Source organism: Numida meleagris, chromosome 9 (assembly GCF_002078875.1).
Source record: "Numida meleagris isolate 19003 breed g44 Domestic line chromosome 9, NumMel1.0, whole genome shotgun sequence".
NCBI lineage: Eukaryota > Metazoa > Chordata > Aves > Galliformes > Numididae > Numida > Numida meleagris.
Window position 1 is genome coordinate 13,827,125 of NC_034417.1, and position 22,580 is coordinate 13,849,704.

Here is a 22,580-nt window from a genome sequence, read left to right on the forward strand (position 1 = left end):
CTCCCAGAGGTCATCGGGGGCCCAGACACAGAGTGACACACGAGTGACGCGTGGCAAGAAAGGGAACATGGTGGTATCCTGATTAGGAAAGAGCATGGAGCTTTATAAATAATTGCAGAGATGAGGGAGTGTGGCAGAAGGTAGGAGGAAGGACAGGAGATCCAAAGCAGCACTTTCCCAAAGTGGAAGAGCCTCACCAGACTTTTCCAACCTCTGTTTTTGTTAATCAGAAAAATGAATGCTTTTTGGGTTGCAGCCAATGCATCTGAGATACTCTCAACCTACCTTCTCTGGCTGGCTCTGGAAGTGTGTATCTGGAGACAAGTTCAGGTTCATCTGTTTGGAGTGCGAATAAATCACTGTCAGTACCCCATTAAAATGTTGAAGGGAGGCCAGTAACACAGCTCAGGGACAGTGTGTAGGAGGAATAGGATGTGAGAAGGGTGACAGTCTGAATGGCACCAAAAATCAAAACAGGGTTCTGCTGCTGTTGCTTCTGGTCTGGGAGGCTGAGGTAGGTGGTACAAGTGATGATCTGAGACTGGACTGGACTTGGGGCCATTGCTTTTCCTCAGCCTCTGGAAGATGGAATCTATCTCAGCACTGGTACGGTCTGCACTCCTTTCTTGCATTTAAATCAGTTTACTCCATTCCCTGCAGTCCATCCTACATAACCCAAAACAGGGTTTAGACCTCAATGTATTTTCCTCTTCTGGGAACTGAGACAAATGGGAAGCCTCACCTTGGTGTTCAGCATTCCCAGCATCTAGAGGCTGTCATTTAAATAACTTCAGAGCAGCTTCATTTGAACAGGGGATAAATGACTGTGCTCCCACCTCCAATTTCAGAAGGGAAATACCTTTTACTGTGCATGAGGTAAGAATGAGAAATCACCAGGAAAAGCCTGGATAGAAGAGAGGGAGAGCAAAAAGGGGGAAGACCATGGGAAACCTCTGCCTTTAACGTGAGCTAGTGCCTTTCCTCCCTGCGTCAAGCATCGTCAATTTCCTGTTTAACTTAAAGTCAACACATCTGTCGCGTTAGCATCTCCCTCTGCCTGGTTCCCCTGAGCCACCCCCTCCCATCTGCTCTGCCTCCAGCCTCCCCCTGCTCCTATTGCTTTGTGCCTGGGGTGTGCGTGCATGCGCCTCTGTTTGCTGTTGCCTGATGGACTTTTCCACTGCTTGTGCTCCGGTACCTGGATGCGGGCGCAGTGGGATGATCGGCTTGGCTTGCAGAGCATTTACTTCTAATCTCCGGCGGAAAGGGGAGACCCTTTCAGGAGCAGCTCTGCGGGCTGGAAAGAGGGGAAATGGCTGGTGAATGGCTGCAGTGAGATATTTCGCAGTTCGGGTAAGAGATGCTTTTCTTTTTGGTCCCTTTCTGGACAATCAGTCGGGATGTAAAGGTAGTAAGATTCAATGGGGTAAAAAACAAAGGGAGGGGAGCTGAAAAAGCAACAGGAAAAAAAAAAACAAAACAACAGTCAAGGCAGTTGTGTTTGTACTGAAGCTTTTCCAGGGGTCAGTGCCCATCAAAGCAATGTAATGACTATTAGTGAGAGGCAGGGAGCTGCGCAGATCAGACAATGCATGTGCCCAGGCAGCTGGAGCAGCTTTTACTCACATACCGTTTCATTGCCCACTTGGAATCTTTATTTCCGTGCTATTTCCAGCTTGGTCAGGGGCAGACTGTGAGCTGATGGGCTGACACCAGTGGTGATCTCCGTGGGGTAATAATCCTGGTTGAGCCGCTACCCAAATGCTGCTTTCCTGTCCTTTGCAGGAGTTTTGGAAGGTCATTCATGAATTCTTGCCCCTAAGTTCGTGCATAAAGCCTGCCAAATTTTCTAGCTGATAAACTTTCTCCATTGCAAAGTCTGTGTCTTTCCTTGAAACCAGCCCCTTAGGCATTGAGAATAGCTGATATATAGGGGGTAAAGATGAAGATGCTTGGAAGGAAGGGTCTGGCTGTACTACGTGCTGCTATCTGATATCTTGAAGGAGAGGTCTGCGAGTCAGTTTAACTCCCATGACTCCCAAAATGGGCTTCCTGCACCTAATAGCAGAGCTCTGACACCACGGATGAATTTAGCGACCTTGCCTAAAGAGGATCAGGGAATAATAAACCTAAGAGCAGCCTTAGCAACCTGGTAGTATCGAATCCACAGAGCTCTGTACATAATGTTCCTCTGCTGAGAAAAAAAAACAAAGGAAAATTAATAGAGTGACGAAGCCTTGGCTATTTTGCTGACAGTACGCAGCTATGACCTTCTGGACAGACCTATATTCCACCCAAATGCTGGTGCTTTGATCCAGCAATTCCTAAGATTATTTAGTGAGAGGAGGCTTTTGAAAGCCTTTGGCTTCATGATAGCAAAACAAATTCTTTCTTGATTTATTTACGAGTTTAAAAAAAAAACACTTCTAGAGAAAACTGCGGGGGTGATTTGTTTATAAACATGTTCCTCTCCTGAAGTGTTCGCACAGAAACCTCCACCTGCAGTAAACTCATGCGTGTTGCACTCCCTGATGGCAGGTACTATGACACTTGGGGTGAGGACTCTGCTTCTTGTGCTCACTGGAGAGCAGCCTCGGAGTTTCAAGCACCAGTTAACGTTATACCTAAAGCTCTTCTTTTTCTAAGAAGCAAGTTTTGGCTTTGATTTTTGTTTCTCGTGGACTTCAGGGCGACAGTCTTCTGTGCAAAATCTGTATCTTGTGAACAGTGGGGGAAGTGAATCCAGGAACGAGGAGTGAGCTTTGCATGACTGAATCCCAGCCTTGTGTAAGGAGAGAGCGCAGGGACTGACAGATATGTTGTCTTTGGAGAGCGTGATATTTGCATGTGTCGGGAAATCTTGGATAAGACAGGTTTTGTTTCCTCTGACTGAGGATTACACAGTATCTTTGCTATCTGTTGTGTGTCTGTGCACCTGACATTTCTCCCACGTTCAGCCCGAGACATTGGCCAGTGGTGACTGTGCTTTCCTGATCTCTGCTGCATTGCTGCCTGGCAGGGTTAATTTCCCCTGTGTGATTAATGGCTCTGTGACATTTATAAGGAGAAAATCCTCATACTCATCTGTGGTAATGTTGGTACATCTGCCAAGATGAGATTCCAGGGCCAAATTAATAATGCAATATGCTAGGTGTATAGATTTCTTTAACATCTCAAAGACATTTCCTGAGAGATGCTGATTTGATGTTGGAGAAGAGAAGGACAGACACTAAAGTCTTTGGCTGGAGTCTTCTGCTTGAATTTTAGTCTTTTCTCCTGGACTTTTGGGCTATAGAAGCTGGATTTCTCTAGTGAAAAATCCACCTTGTAAGGGCAGGGAGATCCTAAATGAAGAATACCTTACATCATTCATGTGAATACACTTAACATCAAAGTAATTATCTCTTCTGGACAAGGTAATCAAGAAGATGGAAGATGAAACCTTTCTTTGCCAGGGAAAATTGCACATTACTTGATTGAAATTGGAGTCCAGTCACATCGTGATTGTCTGTCCAGATTTTTCTTACCACATCTGCTAAATTTTTGCCAGTTATTTGTGTTTTCAATGAGGGCTTCCTCCCGCACAACCCATCTGCTCAGCCTGTTTGTTCTTCCTGTGCAGTCACGACTTTGTGATCGTGTTTATGTCAGTAGACACATGCTGGTGTTTGGTGGTAGAAGAAAGCTGGGGAGCAAGGTGGCCTTGCGGATTCCTTTGCCTGGGATGAATTAGAAGGAAGGATTGGGTCAAAAGAGGGTGTAGAACCTTTATAAAAGGGACATAAGTCTGGGTAAAGGAGCATGGAAGTTCAGGCCACTTGAAGGACAAATTGCTTTTTTCCTAGAACTGTCCTAGTAGATGCTTATGATTAGACTGTAGAGACTCCCCCACGTCTAAGGTGACATAGGTCTCCTGTGCTTGTTCTGGAATGCCTTAATCCCAGAGAGGAAGAAGAAATCATGGCTTTTCTTCTTTGGAAGTGGATGAAATGTGAAAGTGGTTTAGAGTATTTGGATTTGCCTCAGTAAAGGGTAGGGGTTACTGGCTTTTAAAGTTGTTTTCTGTTCTCCTTGATGTTATGGACCTGGCAATATGGTTGTAGATATGGAGGGATAGGATAGAGATCTACAAAGCTGTGAGAGACATGGAGACACTGAGTAGAGCTGCATACTGTCGCTTCTCATCCAAGACCCAGAGGACATCACATCAACCCACCAGAAGCCAGAGGCAGGTCCAAGCTGCCCCTACCTGCCCTCTCAAAGATAAGGCAATCTTGTCCTATAACCTAAATTACCATCTCCAAGTAACAATGGGCGACATAGCTTCCAGACCAGAACTGTCCTGTGTCCACTGCTTAAACCCATCTATTTGAGAAATGCCGCCTTCTTTCTCTTGCTTTGAGGATGTGGCTGTCTTGCTGAAGAGAGAGACCTGGAGAGCAGGCCTGATGCTGGACGAGCTCCTGCAGGAGATGCTGCAGGGCTGTGTGGCAGCTGATTCTGTGATTCAGTGTTTTGGTTAGACTTGATGTTTTGCTGTGATTCACAGCAGCTCTTGTGAGAGGTGTGTTTGGAGAAAGCTGAAGTTCATCCACTCTCAGCTGGGTGATGTATGTGTTTGTTCAGGCTCTGGTTCCCTCCATGATGCCAGCATAGCTGCTGCCTCCTTGGCTTCATGTCCTCCTGAGCTGATGGTGAGCAAGAAGAGCAGATGTCCTCAGGACAAGGCAGTCCTGGCGTTAGGACTCAGCACCCCTGCAACATGGAGATTCCCAGTCATAGCATGAAGACGATCCCTATGGGTCTGTAAACAGTGAGAGGGTGAGCAGAATCACTGCAGGAAAATTTGACCCTGGGAAAAATGCAGTGGGAGCCACAAACTCCAGGCAGCAGGGAAGAGCCTGCCTCCTACATGGGATGTGTCTCTTGTCCTTTATGGCAGCTGGTCAGGCTGCTGCAGATTTGCCAGCTTTAACTGCTCTAATTATCATAGCTTACAGGTTCCCTATTGCAGGCATGCGAGATGCTCCTGGTTTTGAAACGCCCATAGGGCTGGTGACAGAGGCTTCTCTGAGGAACCCCATTTATGAAACAGTCTGACAAAGCAGTGACAGGCCTCAGACAAGCCTGGTGGCATCTCCTTCTGGTAGCTACCCCCTTCCTCTGAGGCACATTGCCAGGTGGATTAGCACACCCAGAATATGAATCTAGAGACAGATTTAATTGGATGTCTCCACGATGATGACTGAGAGATTGGTGAGGTTTATGGGAAAAGAATGGAAGTTCAGAAGAACCTTCTCCAACTGTACTTGTGCCAGAGGAACTACTGCACCAGACAAGCTATTGAGCCAGACACTAACACCAATGGATAAAAGCTCCTTTAGATTTGCAAGCTATCACTGGGTAGTGGGATCTTGATTTTAGTCCCAGGGCTGTGGATGCTTTGTGTGAAGAGCTTGGGTACACTGCAGGCCTGGGCTTCTTCCAGAGACCTGCAACAACACAGGGCTGCTGCCCAAATGCTTTCAGCCCACATGGGTGTGGAAATCTCACCTTAATTCTTCTCTTCTTCCACTGAAGCTCAGAGTGGGCACCAGCCCCTTCTTGCAGCGGGTTCACATACATCCACAGTCCAAATTCACTGATATTTTAACGGGACTGTCTCATAGCAGGACGCTAGTATGCTTTAGTTAGGAGCACTTGTGGATGGGGTGTCAAATGATTTATAGCAGACCCAGATTGAGAAACCCCAGTGGTTTCTTCTGAAATGGCTGCTATTGGCTGCTAGCCAAGGTTTTTGGTATTCAGGAGGAGATGAGGAGCCTTTCCATTTGTGATAGCCCCAAATTGCTACCTTTGGTGGAGGTATGGGAAGAGCAGGGAGCCTACTTCCAGTGCACGTGTGACAGATCCCACCATAACCACTACCATCCTCGAGCCCTTCTGGTGAATGTGGCAGTGCTCTGAGGTTGTTCCATCCTCTGGAAAGTGAAGGTATGCTCTTAGATCTGGTGAATTAAAGCAGATAATTTGTAACTAATCTTGCATTAATTATTTATCATTAATTACATCTGCTCTGGGCACTTTTTTCTTTTTATCTTAGATAAGGATAGTTAAGGTTGGCTATTAGGATCTGTTTTATTATGCTAGCAGGAGATGATCTTGTGCTGTGAGGAGCTCAAGCACCATAAATCACCAGAGATGATCTTGGTGTGCAGTGCCAGGCAGCACGGGCATCCCCAGCCCTGCACTGAGATGTCAGAGCCTTGTGCAGCGGTCGGGGAGACTGCAAGGGGCAGAGCAGCTTGGGGGGGGAGGGCAGCACCCTGGTGGTCTCGTAGGAAATGCTCATGGATTAGGAAAATCCTGCATTTGCCCCTCTGCATGCTGCAAGTTCTGCAAAGTCTTGTCTGTAGCCAAGATTTACACAGAGAGAAGTGGACAAGAGCTCAAGCCCTGCTGACTCATGAGTCCAGGCTGCTGAGCACAGCAATTTCCAAGCCATCAGCAGGAAATAATGCAAGATTTACACCTGGAAGGCAGTGGAGAAGCTGAAAGAGAGGAATGAAAAATAAGGTGCCCCAAAGAGACACTGTGGCAGGGGCTCCTGTTTGGCTTTCTTGCAAAGGAGGAGGGAGGCAGCCAGGGCTGGTACCTGCTGTTTCAGGCCATGCTGCTGATTAAATATTGAAAGGGTTTTCTTGTTGCTTGAAAGCTTCTGTCTGGATGGAAATGAAGTTAACATGAGGACAAGTTAGTGCTGGCGCAATTAGTCTGTGCTTAAGTAGGGCTGACCGTAGGCAGGCCAAAAATAGCTCTGTGGGTTTTAGCGTAAAGGTGTTATTAAAACATGGCTCTGGGTGACCCTTTTTCTACTCTGAGCTGTGGAAGAGCTCAGGGGAGAGGGGCTGCCATGGGCATTTTCCAGCTCTCAGCCTCCTGGGCTCTGAGGTTTGGTTCCTTGTTTTCTGTACCTGTAAGTTCAGCCAAATCTGCCATAACTCCAAATACTACTATAGTTTCATTGTAGCATCCTATGGTAAGGATCTCAGTAAAAATGCCCGTGAGAAGTCATACAAGCTAAGCTTTGCTTACTTGCAGCCTAAGTGACCCTGGACAGTGTTTGCTTTAAGGTTTGCAAAATCCAGCAAAGAACATAGTAGCTAATTTTTTAAGTGGTAAGGGAAAAGTGATCAATCACCTTTATCTTTCCTGTTCAGACTAAGGTGGTATGTCTGCAGCAGAATTTGCTGTTCACGGCACATTTCCATTATTCTTTAGAACTAATTGAAAGTAATTCTGAAATTCGATTTCAAAAACTACATTAAACAGTTCAGCTTGTGCTGGCCCTAAGTGGTTTTTAATGGTGCTGTGTGATCATCAGTAATTGCACTTGATTAGAAGAACATACAGCAGGGCTGATGGATGAATTCTCAGCAGTTCACATCTGGATTCATGCACAGCCCTGAGGTTCTGATCCATAACATATCTGAAACCAAATTAAAAATCCAGATTGGTGTTATTAGAATGAGATGTGTCTTCATGGAGAAAGTTATTTAATACAATTTTGGCACCTTTTCTGTTCTTTCTGAGTGTCTAGTGTAGCTGTTTAGTTTCAATTATTTTTTCCTAATTGTAATTAAAAAAAATGTCTTTGTGCTTGGAAATATTCCAGCTGGAAGACTTCCAAAACAAAATATTTCCTATGACATTTAAAAATCAAATTCTTGAAGCAGATTTTTATTCCTACAAGACCTAGATAAACCATTCAATTAAAAACCATCCAGATTTTCCATTGCCAGACGGTATGCTGTCAACGGCAGGTGCTGATAGTAATTTCTCCATTTCGAAGGAAGTTAATTAAATAACTGTTAATTTTTTTTCTCATACCTGCTATGAAACAATGCCATGATTTTGGCAGGCTGACAGCAATTGAGACCACACAGCTCAGCAGAAGTGTGTGTGTCACACAGGGAAGAAAACACAGCCTCCTACATCCGTAATACACAGGTTTTCCCTCAAGCGGGAAGTAACACAAGCTCCATCAGCCCCAAAAAGCCCCAGGAAAGCTCTCCAGGTGACAGTTCAGCTCTTGACAGGTGTTTCACAGGGGCCTTGATCCCCTGTACGTCTGCCTTGCTTGGGATCAGAGCAGTTCCCCTTTTGATGCTCTCACCAAAAGGCTCTCTCCAATTCCAGCAGGTCAGCAGCACAGAACGAGGAGCTTCTCGCCCTGCCAGCTGGTGGGTGCCTGCCCATGGGGCACAGAGCAGAATGGAGCTGCCTCCTTGCTTTCCTCTGGCTGCTGAGTTAATTAGTGGCCCAATCTAGGATGCTGGGAAAAAAAACATTACTAATTTGAGCACGAGTACTGCTTGGAGCTGGGAAGGCTCGGCACGAATTTTGCCCCCGTCATTAAAGAACACCAGTTTCAAGATATGTTTCAAAATGAGCATTTGAGGAGGAGATGCCAAAGCTGCTTCCACTGTGAGACTCATCAAGGAGGGGAACCTTGCTTGCTCCAAGCAAGAAAGGTCAGAGTAAGGCTCCTGAGGGGTTCCTGGAAATAAGCAATGTCACTGCAGAAGCAGAGGCTCTCTCTGACCACCCATGCATGGTGAAGGCACATAAAGGCAGAGATCTCTCAGGATCTCACATGCAAAGGACCCACAGAGCCTTCAGTACTCTCTCAGGAGCAACCACTCAGGTGTGCACCAATTTGGAACATCCCAATGAGCTTGCGTGTCCCTGCAGCTGGAAAAGAGCCGTACCCAAATGTTCAGAGCAGCAGTGACCATTTAGCCATGGGCTTGCCTCCACGCCAGGATCGGTGCATTGGCACCATTTGTTTCCTGCTTGTTCCAGGTAAACAGGTGTTTTCTTTGGTCATGTTCTGAAGGCTGCAAAGAGGTTGGATCAGGGTGTCACTGCCTGCTTTTGTCACGTGCTCTTTCTAAAGGATGCTGGATATTGCAGTCTGCTGAGCGGGCGAAGGGAAAAAGGGGGAGTGAAAAGGGATAGAAGGGGTAAATCGGAATTGCTCGTTCAGTTACAGAGCACAGAGGAAGGCTTTTCTTTCTTTTTTTCTCCAGCAGTTGCTGAGTCAAACGTGCGTATCAAAGTTTACTGAACGAGCCTTTTCTGCATCCTTTTATGCAAAATGTTTCTTGCTCAAAGATAGAGCCAATTATCGTGCATGCATTTACCCAGTTCTAGGAGCCTGCCTGGCTTGTATCTATATTTCATGAGCCTCAGCTCTCCCCGAGGCTTGCCGCGCTCTGCTCTGCATGCAGTGAAGGGCTCCTGCACTGCAAAAGCAACAATGACTCACGCAAAACGCACAAACAGATGAAACTCCCTGGATTTACCTCCCATGGCAGCCTGGCCTTATCCCTTTTAATGCTGGGTGGCATTTGGATGCTCTTTCAGAGCCTGCCGGACCCGGCCTGCCATTGGGCTGATGGAGAAAGCAAGCTGCTCCTCACGCTCTATGCATCCTGCCCTTCAGCCCCACAAATATTGCAGTCAGGAAGCTTCGAACTCCAGCCTCAGGATGAATTTCAGGCTTTCACATCTGCTATGAATGTCCCAAAATATGGCCAAGTTAATTTCTTATTTGGTGCAACTTAGGGCACATCAGCAGGAACACAGCACTACAGCTCAGTCCCCTGGTTTGCTCTGCTTGAGAAGTTGACGTGGGGTTTTTTGACTCATTGATCGCTTTGAAACTTTCTTCTTATTCTCAGTTCCTTATTTCCTGGCCAGTTCACTCTCTCCTTGTTCTTGAGCTTATGTTAGATGAAGTAGCATTTTTTCCTTCATTTTCTCTCCTCTGCTCGCTATGCATCTGGGTTCAGCTGCATAGGAAGGACAGACCATTGCACCATCCAGTGTTGCCAATGCATTCATGTAAAAAACGTGTTCTTCCCATCCTTGGAGAATGTGCTCCCTCTCTCCACTCAAACAATTTTCATCCAAACAGTTTATTCACAAAAGAAAAAAAAAAAAAAGATCAATTCTGGACAAATTGGAAATATTTGAGAAGCAACTGCTCCCTTTTGTCCATTTTCCATTGAAAAAAACTGAACCCACTGCAATGTTCTGAACCTCTGGGGAAAATCTGATAAATTCTGAAGAAAATATTGACTGATATGAAGAAAAAGGGTTTTTTTTTTCTTTTTTTCCCCATAGAAAACTGGACAATCTTCTAGCCCATTCTCCCAGAGGACAAAATACTTCGGACTCATTTTGTAATGGTCAAGCTTATTCCACTGGTTTCCAGCAGACTCCTTGTTTGCTGGGCATCCTTAGACAGAATCATGTGGAAGAAAGAAGTGTCTGCAGAGCTGTAGTCTTAGAAGGAATGCAGAAAATAAAGATAAGGTTGTATTTCTCTAAGTCAGGTGTGTGCTTTCCTATGGTGCTCCCTTTACTTTAGGATTGAAATATCCTGAACCCCATTGTGCCTATGTGATTTCTTCCTCTTGCCTTTATTGTAGAAAGAACAAATTACACATCGGGGTACATCTTCAGTCACTGATATTCTTCCAGTTGACATCAAGCCACAGGAATAATCACATTTATCTATGTGATGCGTATCTCTGAGATCTGCCATTCCCATTGCTATGTGATCCAAACCCTAGTGACTTTATGACTGCTAATAAGCTCCGTAATTAGGAATCTAATTAAATATCCTCTGATCTTCCCCTTCTCTGTGTTTAACAGCTCAGGGGCTGCTTTGGATTCTCCATCTCCCCCTTCATGCAGTCTCATGCTGGAAGTAAAGCATGGATGCTTTCTTCATCCTTTGAAGTGAATCAGATAGTGCTTGTCAGCATCTCAGAGCTCAGGGACAAATAGACCGACAGCATGAACTGATGGGGCTGGAAAGTTCCTACAAATTGTATCAAGAGCATTAAGAAAAAAATCAGACAGAATGTCTGAGTGAGAAAGGAGCCAGGAAGGGCAGGAAAGCCTTGGCACCTTCCAGCAGAGAGAGTCAGCAGCACCCCAACCATCTGTAGCAGAGCAGCTGGCGATTCATCAGGTTGGTGTCAAAACTGCTCTGAGAAGGGTCTGATCTGTGGGTGCTGTGCAGAAGGATCAGCAGTTTTGCCTTCACTTGGCAGCCAGGATTACTCTACCAGAAGAAATCAACTCTGTCCATGAGCCAAGGGAGCTCTCTGCGTGATGCCAGGCTGCAGGGAAACCCCTCGCTGCAGAGACCTGCAGGCAATGCTTCCCTCCTGCCATGCAGCTCGCGATGCTGCCCAAGACCTGGAGCCATTTTGCCTCTAACTGAGCCTGAGCTCCAACAAATGGCTGCCCAGGAATGCATTTTTTCAAACTGTTTTCTTACCCTTTCCATATTTTGCAGAAGAATCATACGTAAAACCTGAGCAGAAGTAGCCTGAATTCAACTCTCCTGGCATAAATTGCGCTGACGGCAGTTTGACTTTAACTCCCATCTGCACTGTCGCGTCCCTACCCACAAGCATGAGTCACACTAAGCAATAAATAATAGCTAAATCCTTCCCCTGCCTCAACAGGTGGTTGTGAGGATTTTTGCTCTTGTGTACATATGAGCTATGGTACAATGTATTCTGATGATGTATTGAACCTATTAATTTTTGGAGATGAAGATCTTTCATCGTTAATGTCCATCCTGAACATAGGATGCTATTAGCCCGTTTGGGGGGCAAACACACAGCCTTCTTGCTGCTATGAAGTACTATGCCTATCTGCACAAGCTCTGCCCTTTTGCTGCCTCAAGGTAACATCAGTTTTCAAGACTGAGTATTCCAGATAGCAGTACACCTTCTTCCCTCCCTTCTTTTCTGTCCTTCACCCTGCCTCATCCTACCTCCCTTGCTATATCTCATACCCCTCAGAAGCTGCTGGGGACTCTTTCGATTTGAAAGCCTCCATATGGGTATAAAACACAAGTATAAATGTAGTGTTGCTATATGTGAGGTCTTGTATTACTGTTAAATCAGTGCCAATATATTCCAGACCCTATGACAACTTGAGTTTGCACAGCTAGTAAGTGAAAATAAGATCTGTCTATTTTTGTGATTTTCTGTGTGATTCCTGTTTCAAAACCATGTTCTTCAAAGATCTGGGCATCTGAGATGCTCAACGTGCAGTTTGCAGCCAAGACAAGCTTTGCAAGTTGCTTTCTTACAGAAGAGAACATCATTTACAGAGTGTACATACTGAATACAATAACCACATCATGATATCTGTTGAATGATCCTGGATGCTTCAAATTTCAGGTCTCTTTGGTAGTATTTCATAGCCAAAAATGGTCAAAGCAATCAAAATGCTATGAAAATAGATGGAGCAAAGCCAATTGCTCCCATACTTTCTCTGCTAAATAACCTTGAAAGGAGTCTCAGAGTGAGCATCTCTTTAAATCTGCTGCTGCTTGTGCTTCTATTTCTCCACAGGTAAGGTGCATAATGAACAGTGCATCTGCAATTTTAAAAGCTCTTGTAGCCTCACATCAATTGCATTGGAGGGCTCATGCAAAAAGAGAGATATATGCTAAATTTAGTTTGAGAATCACCCCTCTTATTTGATCTAAATCTTAGCTTTGTAATAACTACACTTCCTGAGACTATTTTTCTGTAGCCCCAGAAGGATGGACAAGTAACAAACCTATTAAGGAACACAGTGGAAGCATAAAGTTGGCTGTGACAGGCTACAGCACAGGGGATTTCTTGGAATGAGCCTGTATACTGGCATGGTCAGTGGCTCAGTACACTTCACTGGAGCTGGCAAGCAACTGTCTCTAGAGACTGACGCCTGAGCACCCTGGGCTGGGAAAGAGCCATTCCAAATAAAAGGAACAGTTCCCCGCAGGGAAAGCTGTCAGCTGGTGCAAGTCTCTGCTAGAGCCCTTCTTTAACACGCTCTTGGAAAACAAGAGAGGAAAACATTGCAGGGGTTTTTGTTTGACATGCATTCAATGTTTTGTCCTTCTGTCTCTGGTTTGTGGAGGAGTTTGTCAGTCCCACAGCAATGGGAAGGTGAACCTAGCTGCTGATGTTTTTCAGTATCTAGAACAATACACTCATTTCCTATGCGAGATAGGAGATGATCATAGAATGTTGTGGGCTGGAAAGGACCTTAAAGAATAATACCAATCCTTGTGCCATGGGCGAGGACACTTCCCACCAGCTCAGGCTGACTAGGGCCCCATCCAATCTGGCCTGGAGCACCTCCAGGGATGTGCAGCACCCACAACCTCTCTGGGCAGCCTGTGCCAGCACCTCACCACCCTCTAAGTAAAGATTAGACATCAGGAAGAAATTCTAAGTCTACTCTTTTAGTTTAAAGCTGCTACCCTTGTCTGATCACTAGGCTCCCTAATGAAGAGTCTCTCCTCATCTTTCCCCTAGGTCCCCTTTAAGTACTGAAAGGATCTGGGCAAAGAATGATTTTGTGGCACAACTGCCCTGAAGACTGTCGAGAGTAGAGCCAAAGAGAGGGGGATCTTCAGATTTTGGCAAGGCAGAAAGGTGAGAAGGACAAGAGCAGGGAGTGCTGGAGGGGCACAAATACAGCAGACTTAGACATCACTATGTTAGCTGGAAGCAGTAGAATGAATGAGGTATTTAAAAAAGAAACTCGCTCAAATAGAATTTCTTCTGAAATAAAGCAGCATTTAGAATTCACTCAGGGTTGCAACTGCTTTCACAACTCTGCCACTGGAGCAAATCTATTCATCACAGCCGTGTATTAATGAATAAGTTAATTAAGTGGCTCATTATTTAATAACACAGATTGCAAGTGTGATGAAATAGAAATCCCCTTTGTAGCTAGAGTCACATCTTTGCCAATGAGCTAAGCAGTTCATAGTTAATCAGCCGTACTTGCTGTCTGACATAGGCAGAATTTGCTGAATCGTGGGCAGTTTATACCCAAGGTTATTTCTTACAGCCATCTCTGGGATGTTGTCAGGAACTCCAGGCCCAGCAAGGTTAGACCTTGTAAGCTGTTCAAGGGCAAGTGCCCATGGAAGTGACAAACTCATTAGAGGGCACCAGGGCACTGTTATTTCTGAATCAACACTAAATTACCTGTAGTTTCATATTGCCAGGTGCATTGCTGATGAAGTGATTGGTTTATTAATAAGCAATAAAGTCTAAGAGACTCTAGCTCTCTAAGATATTGAAAAAGACAGCGACATAACAGAAACTTGGATTCAATTTTTGACACTGATGTGGCTTCCTTATGTGACCTTGGGTCAGCTTCTTGGTTTACATTTATATTGGGATATCTAGAAGTATTTCTTGGTACCCAGGTCAGGGTTAATGCCTCAGCTCCACATTAGGAAAAGAGGTGTAGGGCATCAGTGCCCACCTTCACCCTAGTCATCATGTCAAAGATGGATGTGAAGGTTAGAAGGAGATCTCAGCTTGCTGGTCTATAGGGGCCCTGTGGCTATGGGATGCAGTGCAGAACATTTCAATGCCCCCGTGAAGCTTTGGTCTCTTTGCCTCACATTGTGATGCAAAAAACTAACCTAAGAACCTTTCCCTGACTTACAGAGGAGGCACAAGCACTGTAAGCTGCTTAGGCACTATGATAATGGCAGAGAAGGGGGAATAGATAGCTAGGAGAGGTTTAGAGGCCATGAGTATTTCCTCTGGAAAAAGATGTTAATGTCAACAAGATGGCTGAATTCCAGTTCAGGCATATGCATTGCTAAGTTTTCTTTGGGTAAATTACGATCTCCACAAAATTCTGGTGCTTGAGACCATACACTCCTCCCACCAGTCCTCCTGCTGTGATTCTCTCCCATCATCCTTAGGTTTGTTCTTTTCCCCTTCACCTCCTCCCTTCTGACTAAGACTTCAGCTGTGATTTCTCCCTCCTTTTGCTCCTTGAAGCAAGTCTGTTCATTATTTATTAGCTGCCATACTCTTACACCATCTGTCTCAACTCATTATCCATATTCAGCTTGTCAAAATGACCTTTTATGGCCTTTCTCTGGCACCCTAATGTGTAGTCTGGCCCTCCTTATATAGCTTTGTGCTGCTACATCATTACTTTCCAACTCCTACTGTTAGCGTTCCTCTATCTCACGAACACCCAATTTACTATTCTATGTCCTTAAATTCAGGAAAGCTGTTTATTCTGCTTGACTGATGCTTGTTCCTTGTTTCATCTGCTCCATATTCACTGTGCCAACTTGCTGCAGCACATACTGTCTTAGATATGACCTTTAAAGCATCTGCACGAAAAGATATCAGGCTTTAAAATATAATCTCCCCTTAACAATCTGGGGGACTTTCTGTCCCTCCATTCATAATGCAGCATGGTGGATTACAATTTCAGCCCTTAGTCACTCTGTTGTGAAAGTCACCACCACATAAGGCAATGGGATTTCAGTGCCTGATGCGCTGGAAACCAGGAATTTCCTCTAGCACACTCTGGATGGGACAGTGGGAGAAAGTGTAATGGCATTAGAGCAGCACAGGCCAATTCTTACTTACTGTAAATCATAAGAATTCAGTGAAAAAGAACTGAATTTTGACATCCATACCACATCCAGGTGTGCCCCGAATTCACAAGCTATTGTAAATGCATGATCTTCAAAAATAACTTCACAGAAACTGCTGTAGTGAAGCAGTGCAGGACACTAGGATCACGTTACAGTGGGTGCTTTGCCACAGCAGAATAACATATACATGGTATAGATCCACACTATAATCTATATAAACCACCACAGATCAATAGAGATTATCCAGAACTGAAAAGGGAGTTAAGTTTGATAGATTCTGTAGCAGAGGATTTTGAACTGAACTGCTTTTTCTGTGAAATCATTGATCTAATCTGCGTGTAGCACACTAAATTGCTTGAGCTTTCTCAATATACTGGGGTTGTATCAGCCCCAATCATCTTCCCATCTACAGCCTGAGCAAAGTGAATAAACGAGTCCTGTCCCAGAGATCCCAGCAGCATCTCAGAGCAAATCGATGACTTTACACTGACTACAGGACTTTTACCCCACGTGCCCTACCCGTGCTGCAGGGGAGCAATCAGCAGGTTCGACCTGCACTGCTGAAAGCCAGCTCTGCGAACTGGGTGATTTCAAGTCAATGACTCAAATATCTTGCTCTCCTTTAACTCGCAGCTACTCATACAAAACGAGTTACAAATAGCTTGCTTAATAAGCTCCACAGAGAGTTTTTGAACCTGTGCTACAGACCTATCAAATAAATTCTCATTAAGGAAGAGTTACGAGAAAACGGTTTTTATTCTTACTTTTCACTCAGTGCGGTGTGCTCCTGTGAGGCCACAACAAAAGACAGCTCTTTATCCAGAGCTCAAAGCAAGCTCTGTTTAAGGCACCTGTTACAAACATATGGGGAAGCTTTGCATTTACATCTCCCGTTGTCCAGCCCCTATTAGCATCCTGTATGTATTTGCAGGTACACCTGATTATTGAAGCAATAAACACAGCTTTACACCTGAAAACCCTATATAACCCCATATTGGCATGCTCACATACATAAACACAGCATCTTCCATGCCAAAGTAGCTCAGTTTTGCTCCCAACTACCATGTCTCTGGTTAGAAAACTCAGCTGCCTTGATTTCTTGAAGTGAAGCAGAAAACAGCTGCTGACATTCCTGCAGATCAAAGGGGTTCTGACCTTGGGCTGTGCTCTGGTCCTCTCAAGATCACTTGGTGACCACAGTTTCTTTAGGACTTTAGTTTTGAGGACAAACATTTCTTCTGTTTTTGTGGGACAGGAGGACTAGGAGGGAATGTTGTTCTCATAGGTGTATGAGCCCTCATTTATCTGCCTGTAATTGTATACAAACTTATATTCTAAGGGCTGATCTATATTTCTAAAGAGACTGGATCTTCAGCAAATCAAATCATCCTGATTTACTGACTAGTGTTCAGTAACTGGGGATCAGATCTTAGGGTGTCCTATCGGGAACTCCTCAGGGACTCTTTTCTCATCAGCACTTTGGGATTAGGATATTTGATGCAAAGAGCTGTGGCTGCTGAAAACCTGCAAGTCATGCCAGTTTTGATACAGTCACCTCTGTTAGAGGCCAGTGAATGTTTTTTCCTGATTGATGTTCCCCATAACCACCTGCGTCCAAAAGAGTTTCACAATCACATCCTCCAAGACTTTTCTCCCTGTCTGGTTATTATTTTGGCAGCGAAACACAGTTGCAAAAAGTCAGGCAAGAATTAGTAAGGATTACAGCTGAGCTCTAGCAGAGATGGGTTTATAATCCTTTGGTATGAAGTGAGAGCTGCTGTGATTACTGAACAGTAGGTGCTACTTCTTCTACCACTGGAGCATCAATAACATGTCAGGACTTCCATCCTCCCCTGGGCATCTCCCACCTACTCCGAGCACAATTTGGATCATTAATCCATATACTCAATCCCTGATTTTGGATTTCCCTTGCTTTCTACCTCTCTGTAACCAATTCCCCTCATTCCTTTTTTCTAATGGCACTCACATATGTATTCTCTCCAGATCTTGCCACTTTTCCCTCTGCAGGATCCTTGCCAAGAACTCAGCCTTGCCATCTGTCCAGGAAAATGAAGATACTGCTAAGCACTGTTCTGGGTGTTGAATCACATAGCTGGAGCAGCAATGTTAAGGTTAGCCAAAAAATAAAAAAATCCAAAACAAAATGACAACAAAACAAATAAACAAACACCCCAAAATTGAATAATCAGAGTCTCATGGAAAAAAGGCTTTTTCTGCTTCACACTAGAGATCAGATACTGTTAGTCATACTCTCATTTTTCCTGTATTGTATTTCTCTATATTCTCTTCTTAACAATACTCCACAGGGAACGCTATCTCCATAAGAATAAGCTGGAGAGTTTCTGATGCCATTATTGTTGACAAGAAAGTGCCAGTTTTTCAAACCTAAATTTTTCAGGGAAAAAATAAAATACAGTTTCAACAAACGTTTCTAATAAAAAAGGGATCAAATAGCTGACATTCTGGCCTTTTCTAAATTAAATGTTTGTTTTTCGGTTTGAAACAGCTCTTTATGCTTGCTTTCTCATGTTGCTTATGGAAAGGCACATTTTGCAGTAGGTAGGATGAAATATTTCATATGCACCTGGTCTGAAAGTGTTATTTCTGTGGTCTTTGAGGTTGCAGACTACTTTTGGGGTTTTTTCTTTGCAGTTGAAAAGAGAAAAGCGTTAGAAGCCCCCAGGGTAAAATAGGGGTTTTAAACAGACCACAGAAGTCAGCAAACACCTGATAAGAATTCCAGGCAAGGGACTTACTTTTCCTGAACCTCATCCACAAAACAGGGAGCACAGGAGCCTCTTTTCTCTCCCCCTTCAATTTATTTAGGTTTTCCATGCACTATTCCCCACCTATTCTCACAGATACAGCTGTAAGTAATTTGAGCAACCAACCTGCAGCTCACAGCAGAATGCTTTGGTGCTGGGGACATGAGAATACCAAGCAGCCAAGTGACAGCCCCAGGGCTGCTCAGAGGAGCTTTCTCTTGCAAGGTACTCTCTCTATCCCCTTCTATCTCTGCTGCCCTTCAGCCCCTGTCCATGCCAAGCACCTCTCTTTTATCCTTGTTCACAGGGGAAAACGCAGCAGTCAGTAGCTCTTTTTAAAGGTCCCTGTTCCAACAGTAGGCAAGGTTTCTATTGTAAATACATCCAAGACTTTGCTTTACTATTTTAAGTTGCAGAGCTCAAATGACTGAGTTCCTGGCTAAGAGCACAGCATCTTGAATCAACTAAGGAGCTAAGGAGTTCAAGAAAAATCTAAGGTGAATAGTACATATTGAAGAGTGGCTGCCAGTTAGATTAGAATGTGCAAGATGCAGGGCTAAGTGACAGATAGGTGCTTGTTAGGATCCAGCTAATTGATGTGATGGACTGTTTGGTGGAGAAATAAGGTTGAGGTCAACATCAAGCAAAACATAGAGGGAAAGCTGTGGTGCAAAAATGGCTTAGAATAGAAAGAAAGGCAATGGTTTGAACAATAAGCAGGATGCTATGGAGAATTACAAGCCAGTGAGGGAACTATATTCCCAGGTACTTTGTTTTTTTTTGTGTCCAGCACTGAGGTTAGTGGGGATATGTGCCATGTGTTTAAACCTCGGCAGCATGTCTCGGATCAGTAGCTGTCAGTGTAAAAGGGCCCAAGGTTGTAATAGGCTCGGTGTGATGTGTACATTTGTCTTGAACTCTCATGCATTGCTGTGAAGCATAATTAAAGCAATCCAAGCCTGCAATCTTTATGAGAAGTCATGATTTCTCATCTAAATGCTAAATGGGGCTGCTAATATGATTAAGTGCAGCTCAGCTTGAGTGAAAGGATGTTAAAGAATCAAGTCTAGAGCAAATCTGCCTGTGCAAATGGCAATGAAAGGAATCAAGCAGTGTGGAGTATCCAAGAGAAGCATTGAAGAGCACTAAGTTACAGACTGCCTCTGGGCACTGTCACTTCTCCTGGGGCTTCCCCCAAAATATCCATCCTACAGACCAAAGAGGAACCCATCACTAATGTTATTACTTTGTGTCCTAAGCCCAGTTTTCAGCCCACCTGTGTAGCAACCAGAGGACAAGAGCAGTGAGGTCACTGAACTTCCAGCTCTGAGGGCACTTTGAAACATAGCTTGCCAGCAAATGATGCTTAAATACTTCCAAAGCAAGGACTGATGATCTTTAGCACATATTGTTCTTTCTTTCTTCCTTTTTCTATTTTTTTTTCAGTTTTCTTTTCCCTTACTTTCAGTTTTTCTTTCCCTTTTCAAAAAAAAAAAAAAGTCTCCATGGAGCTACATTTTTACTACTGTGAAGAACATGCTGTTCAGTCACGACACAAATCTATGTAATCGGGAAAGTTACTTCAGGTCTGGGAGGTTCTGAGTCTCAAAAGTGCTCTTGGATTTTTTTAACTGTTAGTGGTGACACTCCAGCATTGAAACAAGAACCCTCAAACCCATTCAGGTGTTTCTGATGGCTGTAGACTCTATCCTGATATAGGATAGCTTTTTAGATAACAACACCCACATGTGTGGCACTGAGGAACATGGTTTAGTGATGAGGCTCAGTAGGTCAGGTTCACGGCTGGACTTGATGATCTTGATTTCCATCGTAAATGATTCTGTAATTCTTTGATACATACAGACAAGTATATATAGCCATGTCATTGATTAGCAAATTTACTCTTTAAGCTCAAAGTTTAAAGTAGAGTCCATATTTTGTGCATGCCTACATTGTGCTGGCTCCTCTAGCGTGACTATGCTGTGATTCCCACATGCATCTCCTTCCAAACCTCCTGTCTACAGCTGTGTGCAGCAACAAATGCAGGAGAACACTGGAGAGCCAGCTGGCTCAAAACTGCTTGAAAAATAATGGAAATCAGGCGTCTAAGATGAAAATGTGTTTAGATGTGACTTGGCTTCCCTTGGTTTTCCCTGCAGAGAGCAGAGATTCCATATTAGCTTTGTCTTTTGCTCTCTATGAAACTTGTTCTCCATTGAAAGTTTGATATGAAAGAGCAGAGCTCGGTATGGCTTTAGGTGACTTTATTTTGGCAGACACAGCCTGTTAGTTGTACATCTGTCACACAGATGGGGAGACACCAGGGAAAAACAAAGAAGCCATCAAATAAAATTGATTTTGGGATCTGGATGAGAAATAAAAGCAAGGTCATATTTTGTGTCATTAAGATGTTAGCCATCATAGGTACTCGGGATGAGCACGCTCTGGGTAGAAACAGAGAGCTCTGTTTAAGCAACCAAGCTTGGTACCATTCTGTTCTCTGTAGGAACCAGCACAGTATGTGGGAGGCAGGACTTCTGGGAATGGCAGAATTCTGGACCTTGCAATCTACTTTAGGTTTCTTTACATTCTACACTAGGTTCCCACTTAGCTTGGCAACTTTTAATGCCTTTTTCTTTTCTGAAGCTTTGGGCTTTGCAGACGCAAAAGCATTCCCCAAACATTTTGTTGCCATTTTTCACACTGGAAAACATGCACTCAAAATGTTGGCTGTTAAATTCAATGCATTTGTTGTTGTAAGCTTATCGTTGTCTCACTGCTATTGTTTCCTTTCTCAGGACATGACCTTCACCTCCATGATGAATCAGGAAAAGGCGGTCAAGTCCTCCTAGCTCCCTGGCTGTGCCATTTGCTGTTCCCTTGCTGTTCACCAGACAGCAGCCCCGGCTCTTCCCACCCAAAGCAAGGAAGAAGCCAGCAAACCACGCATGACAGCTGAAAAGTGAAGCATTATCAAAAGCTGCGTGAGACTGTCAGAGGGAAACTTTATATAGTAATTCTCCTTCTGAGCCTGGGAAACCGTGCATCACATTAGTTACAAGGAAGAGAGACAAGAAATGCTCAAGTAACCGAGACCAGAAATTGCACAAATCAATACATATATTTGAATAACTACACACAGACATCTACAGCATTTAGAAATCTGCATCCACAATGGATGATGGATACAGAAACACAAACCTCTATCAAGGGGGCAGGGAGACAAACCAAGTCTCAGATGATTACAGGTACCAGGACGGTAACTACGAGGGGTACGCACCCAATGATGACTACTACCGCGGCGGGGACGAGCCCACTCATGAAGAAGATGCCCAGAGTGATGTTACAGAAGGCCATGATGAAGATGATGAGGTCTATGAGGGGGAATACCAAGGAATCCCGCACCCAGATGACATTAAAGCCAAGCAGAAGCAGCGAGCTCCTGCCATGGATGATGAGTACAGAGACCGTGCTGACCTTATGGCAGAGAGGATGGAGGATGAGGAGCAGCTTGCCCACCAGTATGAAAACATCATTGAGGAGTGTGGCCATGGACGCTTCCAGTGGACCCTCTTCTTTGTTTTAGGGTTGGCACTGATGGCAGATGGGGTGGAGCTGTTTGTGGTTGGATTTGTTCTGCCCAGTGCTGAGAAGGATATGTGCTTATCCAGTTCAAACAAAGGCATGCTAGGTAAGTGCCACTTGAGCAGCAATTCTAATCTAATAGACAGTGCCCAGAATATACTTTTATCATGACCAGCCGGTTTCAGGACCTTCTGGGGGCCTTTTAAAAAAATGTTTTATCTCGTGCATATTCATGGCTGAGTGCATCTGACTCAAAAGGAGATAGCATTCTGCTGTGAAGGCAGCTGCTGTAAAGCAGCAGCAGAATCACACCACATCTCAGCCCACTTTATGGATGGGCTATGGCCCCAGGGCTGGCCACCAAAGGCTGGATTTGAGCCAGGCAGCTCGTAGTGAGCAGGTCCACAAGGCAAAACTCCTAGGGATGTTCAGGGTCAAATACACAGAAGGCTAAGTGCGACTCTTCCTGCTTAAGCATATAATGATGCAAATTTCAGTGCTTTTAGAAATTAAATGGTAATCAGAAGTCTGCAAAGCAGTGCAGCAATTATCTGAGATGGATGGATGTAACAGACAGGGGTCCACTTGGCCTGGGTCAATCTGCTGTTACATTGTGTCTCTCAATGCTTCCTTGCCCTCCAGTTTTTCACTGCATCCAGGTTCCCTTTTCCTTTAGCCGAAAGTCCCAGCTGGCAGAT

The 22,580-nt window shown here is 44.5% G+C and overlaps 1 protein-coding gene across 2 annotated transcripts in view; it reads left to right on the forward strand.

Moving 5' to 3' along the window:
- The window catches only part of SV2B (synaptic vesicle glycoprotein 2B), a 47,183-nt gene continuing 25,553 nt past the window's right edge, over positions 951-22,580 (forward strand). The window contains exons 1-2 of one of the 2 annotated variants that reach the window (XM_021407701.1): positions 951-1,353; positions 21,096-21,988. In XM_021407701.1, coding sequence (XP_021263376.1) covers positions 21,472-21,988 — 517 coding nt within the window. In that variant the 5' untranslated portion in view covers positions 951-1,353; positions 21,096-21,471. Of the gene's footprint in view, positions 1,354-18,400; positions 18,523-21,095; positions 21,989-22,580 lie in introns of those variants that run through there. The other variant, XM_021407700.1, reaches the window with a different exon arrangement.